This window comes from Vicia villosa, linkage group LG4 (genome assembly GCF_029867415.1).
Source record: "Vicia villosa cultivar HV-30 ecotype Madison, WI linkage group LG4, Vvil1.0, whole genome shotgun sequence".
Classification (NCBI taxonomy): Eukaryota; Viridiplantae; Streptophyta; class Magnoliopsida; order Fabales; family Fabaceae; genus Vicia; species Vicia villosa.
Genome location: NC_081183.1, coordinates 7,297,033 through 7,308,222, shown reverse-complemented (window position 1 = coordinate 7,308,222; position 11,190 = coordinate 7,297,033). Strand labels below are relative to the sequence as shown.

At 32.7% G+C, this 11,190-nt stretch overlaps 1 protein-coding gene across 2 annotated transcripts; it reads left to right on the top strand.

Moving 5' to 3' along the window:
• Positions 1 to 1,707: 1,707 nt before the first annotated feature.
• Positions 1,708 to 7,197, top strand: LOC131594393 (2-oxoglutarate and iron-dependent oxygenase domain-containing protein CP2). Of its 2 annotated transcripts, XM_058866508.1 has the most exons (9): positions 1,709 to 2,159; positions 3,837 to 3,884; positions 4,903 to 5,079; positions 5,212 to 5,362; positions 5,577 to 5,663; positions 5,933 to 6,057; positions 6,467 to 6,585; positions 6,695 to 6,806; positions 6,914 to 7,197. In XM_058866508.1, the coding sequence occupies exons 1-9, from the start codon at positions 1,872 to 1,874 to the stop codon at positions 6,947 to 6,949; spliced, it is 1,143 nt and encodes a 380-aa protein (XP_058722491.1). In that variant the 5' UTR covers positions 1,709 to 1,871; the 3' UTR covers positions 6,950 to 7,197. The 2 variants fall into 2 exon arrangements, 1 of the variants encoding a protein (XP_058722491.1); XR_009281342.1 differs by lacking the exon at positions 6,914 to 7,197 and having other exon boundaries at positions 1,708 to 2,159; positions 6,424 to 6,585; positions 6,695 to 6,724.
• The last annotated feature ends 3,993 nt before the right edge of the window (positions 7,198 to 11,190 follow it).

Sequence of the window (11,190 nt, the reverse complement as noted above, 5' to 3'; positions counted from 1 at the left end):
GATGAACATGATAGGATGAATTTTCGGTCACAACTATGTCATCTACATATACGAGCATGATGATGGTATATGTAGAGGTGACAGAAGTATAAAGAGATGGGTCGCACCTACTAGATGTGAAGCCAACTCTTTAAGACCTTGATTTAGCCTCTCAAACTAGATTATGGACGCATGCTTAAGCTTATAGATTACCTTATTTAGCTAGCATACCATGTGAGGTTCAAAATTGTCCATACTCTCACCCAACAACACCCAACAACGAGGGGAGTGGATACTGATGAGCTTTTTCATTACTCTAACTATTCAATAGTTTCCAAACCTTTAATAGTTCAACTAAGGATTTTCATACCTCTCAGGTGACCCTCTAAATTGGGCACGTTGTTTGCATTATGTGTAAATATTTTCTGCTATACATTTTATTTTGTTGTTCTACAAAGTTGTGTTGACGTGAAATTGGCGGCTTATTTTGTACCATATTTTTCTTAATTTGTTGCTTGGTTGGTTTCATTTCTTTGCTGAATTTTCTTTTGAGATAGTGCCATTTTGCCAATTTGCTTCATCATAGCTTTGGGAATCAGGTTGCTTTACCATAACTTTGGGAACCAAGTTGCTTTATCATAGCTTCAGGAATCAAGTTGCTTTACCACCCATTGAAAGCCAATTTTGGAATACTAAAGGAGTAGAAAACCCTGATACTGCACTGTAAATTAATTTTTTTTTTATGATCAACAAATGCTTGACTTGCTTTTGATTGTCGAACCAATGATAATGTATGCTCATTTACCTACTTAGTATCTTAAATAAATCAAACTTAAAATATTTGCATTAAATTTTAGACATAATCATGATTCAAACCTATGTGATTTTTGAGTAATAAATATGAATCACTTTGTTTCGAGTTTTTTTGAACAACATGTAACTTTTTCTATATAAGTGGATCAAACTAAAATCTTCATTGTAGATGTATATAGAAGTAACTCCCATGTGATTCAAATATAGTTATGGAATGAACTTACCAAACTTCAACAGGCTAATCATGGCCCTTGGTGCATGATATGTGATTTCAATGCAATTATTAGTTCCCACGAGAATTGTAGATTACCTCCAAATAAAACATTCACTAATGAGTTTCTAAGTTGGACTAGTCAAAGTGATCATATGCATATTGACACTATTACACTTGGACCAATGGAAGAAAATGTGGTACTTACTCTTATGTTAGGCTTGACAGATTTATTTGTGATAAAAAATGGCTAGATAATTTGAACACAATCAATTGCTTCACTTTGATCAATAATCATTCTAACCATTACATAAATCTTCTCCATTGCGACAAATGTGAGTTTGATTTTTCGGCTGACCTCAATTGCTTCCTAACAAAGAACTCCAAACATTACCATTGTATTTCTATGTGCCATATATGAACAAATCAACTATTGAAATTGTTAGTTAAAAATAAATACCCGATCGATTTATTGCCCTAATTCGAATCACATTAATTATTGGTTGAAACTTTAATTGTACCTTTTCTTTTTATTTCATAACTACCATCTACTCTAATAGTTTTGATTTTAACTCAAATTATAGTTAGAAGTAAAACATTTTCCAATATTAATTTAAAAGCATCCATACTTAGAATGTCCTCTTTATCATTTTTGTCACATTTTTGTTGCTGTTTTATTTATTATTGTAAAATAAAACCACACTAGAACTTTACTTCACTCCTTTTATCCCAATGAAAACAAAACCCTAACATTTTCTACTCTACCACTCCATCTTCACTTTCACCCAAAAACCCTAAATTCCCTTCAATTTCCCCCCAATTTCATAAAATTAGCTTGAACCACTTCTCCCAATCCGTGGTTCCGAAAATGTCTCACCGCGGTGGCAACTCCAACCCGTCGGCGGCGAAAAGTGAGCTAACCGGAAACGGCACAGTTTCCACTCTGGCGAATTCGAGGCAGAGACTGAGGTCGAATCCGAACAAGGAGCACAAACCAGAAGTTTACGCTGATCTGGAATTGGATTTCAGTCCTTCGATTTTCAGTTCGTTAGAGAGACACCTTCCTCCCAACATGCTCGTTATTTCTCGTGATGATAAGGCTAAGTTCATGACGGAGATTTTGCTTAAGTATCTTCCTACTGGAGAGCGCAATAGAGTATGTTTTCGATTTTCATAATCATTGTTTCATAAGCTTTTTTTTTTAAGCTGAACGATTTAATTAAATAAATAGTTGAAAGTCCTTTTTTTTGGTGTGATTTAAGTGCTTTTTTTTAAGCTGAACGATTTAATTAAATAAATAGTTGAGAGTATTTTTTTTTAATAAAAAGTTTAATTTTGGGGATGAATTTGATAACTTGTGTCACTTCATTGTACAAGTGGAAGATTGTTTTTAACTTTTTAGGTTGTTGAGTTAGTGATTTGATTATAGTGTAGTTTGGATGGTGGTATAAGATGATACGAGAGTGAAATGGAATGGAAATTGTTGTTTTGTGTTGTGTTGTGGAGGGGGAATAGTGTATCTGACTTAATGAACTCGATAATACATATCAGTTAAGCACGAGTTTGGATTTTATGTAGTTTGCGGTGTTGACTTGTGTATCTGACTTGGTTCAACACCTGCATTTGCTGTTTCGCAAAGTTACTGTGAAAATGTTATTAGGCGTTGAAGTGCGTTGAAGTGCTTTTCGTTCAACACTTGCGGTAGTTTCTTTGCAAAGTTACTCTGAAAATGTTATTAGTTGTTGAAGTGCTTTTTGTTCAACACTTGTAGTAGTTTCTTTGCAAAGTTACTGTGAAAATGTTATTAGGTATTGAAGTGCTTTTCGTTCAACACTTGCAGTAGTTTCTTTGCAAAGTTACGTGAAAATGTTATTGTGTGTTGACGTGTGTTTCATTCAACACTCACATTTGTTGCTTCACAAAGTTATGGGGAAAATAAGATTGGGTGTTGACATGTGTTTTGTTCAACAATCTCATTAGTTGCTTCACAAAGTTTCGGTGAAAATGTTATTGGGTACTGATGTGCGTTTTGTTTAACACTCCCATTTTTTTGTGACGTGATAATTAGAATAACAACATCAACAAACATTCAAATAACTGCTAAATTGGTTTGGATTATCACCTGCCTTCATTTCAAAAGAAAACAAACCATTTACAATCAGTCTGGTTCTCAAGTTTATCTTTTTTTTCCAACTTGAAACAGTTTGATCCCCCAATCAATTTTTATTTAAAATTTGTATATTTTGAATAGTAGTACTGGGAAGTGGGAACTCTCCTTTACTTTTACCTTTATTAGTTTTACATTCTCATTTATAATTACCAACCTTTTGTTATTATATTTAGTATTTAATTGATATGCATACTGACAATGTAAAGATTTTTTTTTACAGTCAATCAACCTTAACTGTTAGATCGTTAAAATTAGTTGACATTTAATCCTATCTACTTTGTCATACAAAGGATGGTTTATGATTATTGGTAGACACTGTAAAAATTTTACATGCATCGAAGTTAATCCTTTATATGTGTTAGTTTAATTAATATACAGAATGTTAACATTTTACATTGTAATTGTCCAAGTATATCTCACTATTATACCACTTTTTCATATCACTTCCTAAAATAACCCCACAATTATGTACATTGTAAGATATGGTTGGATGGCTTTGTAAACCTTTTATACCAACTAAGTATGATTGGGCAGGGGTTGAAGTACCTTTGAGAAATCTTCCATTGCTTACATCTTTATCGATGATATTAATATGGTTATCTCATGTTTATTGTTTTGAATATTTTACTCTAATTTATTGATGTTTCCAATGCTATCTGGCAGACTCAGAAGCATAAAGAATACAGACAGAAGATAAAATCGTATTATCAGGTATGTAACTAATATCGAAAATCTTTTTTTTTACTCTGGCTGTTTCTGTTTGCCTGTATTACAACTCTAGCTTGAAGAGACTTTGATAGAAAACATTAACTGCTCTAAGAATATATATATATATATATATATATATATATATATATATATATATATATATATATATATATATATATATCAACGAGTGAGAAAGTGCTTGGTACTCACTCATATATAGATGAGTAGGTCACAGCAAGGAGGCATTTACAGAACTGGTAATACTTTTACCGATTCAAAAAGAAAGCTGTCTAGATGTTGTATGATGACTGTACAGAAGGCTAAAGCTAATTCGATAGTCTAAAGCTCAAGAAAGAGTAAGGAATGCAAGTTGTAGTACTCTATTTAGCTTGGTATTAGTGTCGAACCTGATAGAAATTTTTTCAAGACAGCGAGGCATTGGAGAAAGAATTATTATTATTATTATTATTATTATTATTATTATTATTATTATTATTATTACATAAAAAGGTGTAGAAACCTAATAATGAGTCCTACTTGTGAATTTTTTGGCATTTAATACAGTCAAATCTTTAATGCACCTAATGCGTAATCCTGCAATTGCCCAACTTTAAACCTTCATCAACGACAACTATCATGTTTCTAACCGCAATATGATTTTGACAGTTCTATTTCCCTGTATATCTTGCCATTGGTTAATATGCATTCTCTTCAAAGGAGAGGATTTTTGTAATGAAAAGGAACACGGAAAAATTTCTGCAAGAAAACATTCTAATAAATACTCTTGTCACAATTACTTGGGGTAGACCCCTCCTTTAAAGTCCTGGTGTACTCACCACTCCTTCATTGAGACAAAGTTAGGAACCTGCAGTTTGAAGAATATCTAGAAATATGTTGATTGTTACTTTTGGAGATACATTCAAACTTGTGCCAAAATAATTATTTTCTTCAATTGTGAAGCTGCCATCCTTTGTGGCGGTCTTTTTACCAAGACTTACAAGTTTTCTTACTAATTTTGCAGCCTTTACATCCCGAGTTGTACACTATAAATCCTACTACATTCTTTGTGCCAACATTTCTCAAAGCAATTAGTGATAATACAGAGCAAAGCTTTAGAAGCATAATATCTGAGCCCTCTCCGGACATTCTTGTATTTCAAATGTTTCAGCCAGACTTCTGTGAGTTGTTGCTATCTGAGGTACTTTATTATTTAAACTATCTTTGTCTGTGGTATACTCAATATCTCATCTTTTGAATCCATAGTTGCAAGTGAATGCTTTTGTACATACTGATGTTTTGTATATGTTAAAATTACTTTTGGTTTATCTAGATTGAACATTTTGAGAAATGGGTGACTGAAGCGAATTTCCGGATCATGCGTCCCAATAGAATGAATAAATTTGGTGCCGTGCTTGATGACTTTGGGCTTGAGCCGATGCTTGACAAGCTTATGGATGATTTTGTTCGTCCTTTATCTAAAGGTGATTGTAAACTGCTTAATCAACATTATCTCATGGTGATCTGATCATTCATATTTATTCTATCAAAATGATTTTAGGCGACTTTTTTTCTTTTATTTCTTTTTGAGGATTTGTGCTATTGATTTTATTCTATCAAAATGATTTTAGGCTGCTTTTTTTTTTCTTCTTTTCTTTGAAGATTTGTTCTGTTTTTTGATTATTGTTTGTCATTCAGTTTTCTTTCCAGAAGTTGGAGGATCAACCCTGGATTCACATCATGGATTTGTTGTAGAGTATGGTAATGATAAAGATGTTGACTTGGGTGAGATTTCTACTTGACGAGCTTTGCTGACAATTCCTATACTATGTGCATTGTTATTTTTAGGCAGCTTTTTGGTTAATAAGAATTTTGGAAAAAATGCCCCTTTTGAAGTTTCAAACTCAAATTAAGCTTTGGATCGAGGCCATGTATGTTTTATTATAAGTGGTTGATGTTCTGATGATGTTGGATTCATATACTGGTTAATATAAACCTGCATTCCTGATGTTAATGTGTATGATGTCTTACAATTTAATGTCTTACATCTGTAGGTTTCCATGTGGATGACTCGGAAGTAACCTTGAATGTTTGCTTGGGTAAGGAATTTTCCGGAGGGGAGTTGTTTTTTCGAGGCTCAAGATGTGAGAAACATGTAAATACAGGAAGTCAGCCAGAGGTAAGTCATGGGGATGGGATAATACACCGTAGCTATAAATTTTTTGGCCTAGAAGAAAGTAATATATACATAAAAATGGTAGTCTAATTAAATTATTTGGAACTGTATTTGTGCTTGGCATGATTAACAGTCCGGGCCCTTATAACATCTTGTAAAGATAAAACAATGCTCCTCAGGTTTGTTTTACAAGCAGGACCGCATTTGGTTTTTCATTGTACCTTGCATATGTTAGTTTTGATAGTGAAAACACATCCGGATGATGGAATTAATCATTCAGGAGTCATGCTCTGTTCGAAGTTATATAGTGTTGTCTATATACCATTTTAAGAAAATTTATGGACTATTGCTTCTTGCTATTTCTCATAGGTGGTTGTACACTTTATTTATGGAGTCCATTGTTTGAAAGCAGGAAGTCTTTGATTATTCTCATGCTCCGGGACGGGCTGTGCTCCATCGTGGGCGACATCGTCATGGTGCTAGAGCTACAACATCTGGCCATCGGATCAACTTCTTGATGTGGTGCAGAAGGTAATTTCATCCGTTGGTTACCTTCATTGCCACCTCAGTTTGTCCAATGTTCTTGTATTGTATCCTTCATTGGCAAGTTAATGATAAAATTTGCATTATTTAATTGTAGTTCTGTCTTTAGAGAGATGAAACTGTATCAAAAAGATTTCTCCAGTTGGTGCGGCGAATGCAATCGAATGAAACAGGAAAGACAGCACTCCACATGTGCTGCTACAAGATTGGTAATTTTTTTATCTAATCCGAATTCCCCATCCACCGTGGCATTAATGTTGTATTCTAGGAAATGAAGTTTAATGTTTTATTTACGTATGATTCTATGATATTACAGGAATTGATCACACGGGAAGGTGAATCCGCCGCATAGTGCTGGGTGGATGGTTGTAAAGTGTTGTAGCTGAGAATCATTAGTCAAGTCACTAATGATTCCTGATCCAGGTCTATGTAAGCTATATATTTGAAAAAACTTTGATATTTGCTAAAAATTTGTAATGGTTTCTCTGAATACTGATTGTGGTTTTTGATACATAAATCCCCAATAACACGACTAGTGATATAGCTTTAGGCTCTGTAATTATTTACCATCTAGTTATTTATTTTATTTTAATTTTATAACCGTAATTATTTACCATTAATGGGTTTAAGTTTTTGTTAAAAAAATAGAATTAGGTGGTTCACACACTATAAAATCATGTTTTTTCCTGTTAAAATTAGAATAAGACTATTTACTTACTATGTGGTTTAGGAGATCGAGAATAAGTTTTCACTGATTTTAATTTCAAATAACTTTTCTCGATGAGCGTTCATTGTTGTCGCTCTGTTAACAAACATGGAAGTCTATAATACTACTTATTAGTCTTAGAATTAAAAGCGTGATTATTTGGTGAGAAGCACGAGCATATCATTCTTTATTATCCAGTTATATTCATGTTAGGATTTTAAAAATAAAAATTGTGATTTGGTGAGATGCACTGTCAATGCATATTTTTTTTTTCTTTAAAATTTAAACATCTTTATAATTAATATAGATGTTCTATGCTTTATAATTTTAACATCACTAAATAACTTAGTTCTAAGTTTAAAAAAAATATTCTGTGGAGATTGTACTAGGTTGGTTAGAAAGCCCAAAAGACACAATCCAAAGAATGTGTCGATCTATTAAATCACTTGCGGAGCAAGAGTGTTATCTCGAATTAGACCGCAATTAATTTGGATCTAGAATTCATCCATCGCTATGTACATCCTACGCCTTGAGATTAGAAAGTTGTTGTAATCACTTTATTATATAAAGAGAAAGAGCGCATATTTTTCAGGTATATTTTAAAATTCAAACTTCATTCATACTGGTTTGAACATTGAAGTGTAAACCATGCAGGTCGGCTCCATTCTCACCATACAAGAAAGTTTAAGTTCATCGTTGTAATTTCAATCTTCGATCTATCAATTTCGGTTCCCTAGCACAACAATGACGCCATATGTGAGAATTAACATTTGATTCCTGCGTTTTTCACGTTTGAATTTTTAACTATCGATTCATCAAACTGAAACTTCTTCAACCTAGCCATTCATTTTCCTTGAAATTGAACCATAGATCTTTGTTCTCGATTTATACTGATCGTAGATCAATTCCGATTATCATTTTCTTAAATCTCTAATTTCTAAATTTTCAACAATGGCAGGTTCTAGAGCATCTTCACATATTGTCTTCATCAGAATCCACTTCATTTAGTTTCCTAATAAAATAGAAGGGATCCTCGTATCAATTGAACACTCACCATAATATGGGCACTTGTCAAAAGAAGGAAGATTCTCAAAATATCTAACTATAAGCACAAAAGTGATGTACAATCCCCATCTACTTAGAGTATTATCGATAATGCCTCTAAAGCAGCAAAGTGAATAGATAAATTGGTATCAGTTAGTAAGATATTGATCATATATGAGAGGAAAAGAAATTATGCATCGATATGTGGATATCGACAAGATAGGTAGTTGTAATAAAGCTTCAGATGAACTTATGAGGAGCCTCTTCACATACAATTATAATCATTGGTCTTGGAACCTCCCACATCCGTGTGCCTCTGAGATGCCGAGATGATAGAGAGACTACCACTCTAGATCCATACAATTAAGGACAAGATCCCGCTATAGTTTCACCTACAAAGATGTTATGCCAATTATTGTTCGAGTCATAGCCCATGAATGATTGAGGAGTATCCCCGCTCATACTCCTCCTCAAACCGACTAATATGAGATATTAGTTGTATGTTTAATGAATTGATATTTTGATTGGTATTTTTTTATAATTTTAAATATTTGAAAAGTATGTTGGAATTTTTTTCAGAATTGTTTTACTTAACTATTTGTAATGTAGATTAATATTTGCTAGGGTTCAGGGTAGATTCTAGGTTCAAGATAGGTTGAATTTTGGGAAAAGAAATATTTCTATTAAAAACTATTAAAATGTAGAGATTATGATGGAGCGGGGACATGCGAAAAAAATTATGCCTTCCCTACCCTGTTTGCCATACTTATTCCTTAACATTCTTATTTTTATTATTTATCCTCACTTTTATTTATGTGATATTATTTAAAAATTAAGTTGTATTTCTCTTCTAATCGATCAAATTATTTGAGTGGAAGATTTTATTCAATTTTTAATCTCTATTTTGATGATTGTTATGATGTAACAATATTTTACGTGCTAAAAATTGATGATTACTTGCCACATCCTCTAAATTAAATCACAAACAAGTATCTCCCTATCTTCAAAAACCTTTAGATTTTTGTTAAACCAAATACTAGAAATGAAGGAAGCAATTGGAACATGGTGGTATTATATGCCTTTTCATAACCTGGTTTAGTCAAATGCTAAGATCAACCAACATCAAAGGAGCTAAAGTTTTTAAAACTCCTCTGATCCTATGTCTTAGTATATATATTTTTTTATCTATTTTAAATAAATAATATGTAAACAAGTGTGAGTAACTCTCAAGATACTAAAGCAATGTGTGTGTGCGTACCTACACATACTTAAAATGATTTCATAAATTTCATCTTTTTAAAAATGATCTTAAATATATTTTTGAAAATAGTTGCATAATAAAATTCATTGATGTATAAGGATTGCATTACAAAGATGCACGATTAAAAATTTCATAGTACTATTAGACTCTTAATTTTATAAATTTCATGTAAATTCTAAAAAAAAAATTACTACCAGCTTCATTTCTTTTGTTGTAAATAAACTTGGTAAGTTTATGAATGACTTTCGTATCAATTTTGGTTTCGAAGGTGAAGCAATGCCGAACTAGTGTTGCCTTCAAAACTTAAATATGAATCAAAAGAAAGCCTAAAATCCATATGCACGAGCTGGCCCGACGGGTGCACTGGATAGGCTGTGCCAGGTAGGCAGACCAAAAATTCCAACCAACCTGCCATAATTTGGCGGGTGCGCGTTCCGGTGAGTCATAGTCAGTTTTGCTACCCCTAGTGGCTTCCCCTCCTTTGACTACATATCCCATGTCCTTTTGGAGAGAGACATGTCACTCCCTATGTTTCCATAGATGGGCGAGCAATCTATTAAACAAGTGACATTATTAATAAACAAGCGTACATAACATCAACTAGGCAACTAACGTCTTTGTTTTAGGCGAATGTTCTCATTCGAATGCCTTTTGGTGAATTCTGCATCATCTCATGTATATCCTCTATGAATATACCAATATATTGACGTTCAACAGGAAAACTTGTAAAGAGAAGAATAAGGCTTTCACAAATTGGATAAATATGTAACTAACAAGATTCATACCGATTTAGGTCTCCCTACTCAATTAAGCCCTTTCAAAAAATAAAACTTTAAACTACCTAATTGATAATATCATACATAATCTTAAATGGTGGAAAGAAAACCGTTTATCTTATGCAAGGCGAACAACCTTGACAAAAGAAATGACCCAAACTATCTCAACCTACATTGTGAAGACATTATAAAAGAGATCAAGGACAAAATAAAGGAGATCAAGGAGAATTATGGTACAAAGAAAAATTCAGAGAGTATTGATAGAACGATACCCGTTGGTAAAGCCACCAAAAACAATAACTCTAGAAATCCTACAAACAAGCAAAAAGACACTATAAGAAACAAAAAAAAGGTAAAAAGAACATGGAGGATCTTAACATAATAAATAACTCACAAATCCATAATAACTTACACATTAATCTTCTGAATAAAGAATAAAGTACATGTCCTCCCATAAAGCAAGATAATAGCAACCATAAATAAAAAGAGAAGAATAATAAGCAAAAAATAATGGATCCATTCACAATCATAATAACATGCAGATATATGAACACAAAGATGGAGATGTAAAAATCCTAAGAACAAAGACCAAAAGCAAACCTGTAATAAAAGAAAATAAGATATGACTACAATTGTAACAATGGTAAAGGGAAACAAGATATACCTACCTGGTAACAAGTATGATAATCAAGGCATCTAAATTACAACTCCTACAGCTAACCAAAATCCCCAGAAGTATGAAATACAAAACAAACCTGACAACAATGTCATGGAGTATACATCTCATAAAAAGAAAAAAACCCAAC

Coding starts and splice junctions, on each gene's coding strand:
- LOC131594393 (XM_058866508.1), top strand. CDS start 1,872: ATGTCTCACCGCGGTGGCAACTCCAACCCGTCGGCGGCGAAAAGTGAG. Junction 3,885..4,902: donor AGATAAAATCGTATTATCAG/GTATGTAACTAA, acceptor CTAATTTTGCAG/CCTTTACATCCCGAGTTGTA. Junction 6,058..6,466: donor ATACAGGAAGTCAGCCAGAG/GTAAGTCATGGG, acceptor GTTTGAAAGCAG/GAAGTCTTTGATTATTCTCA.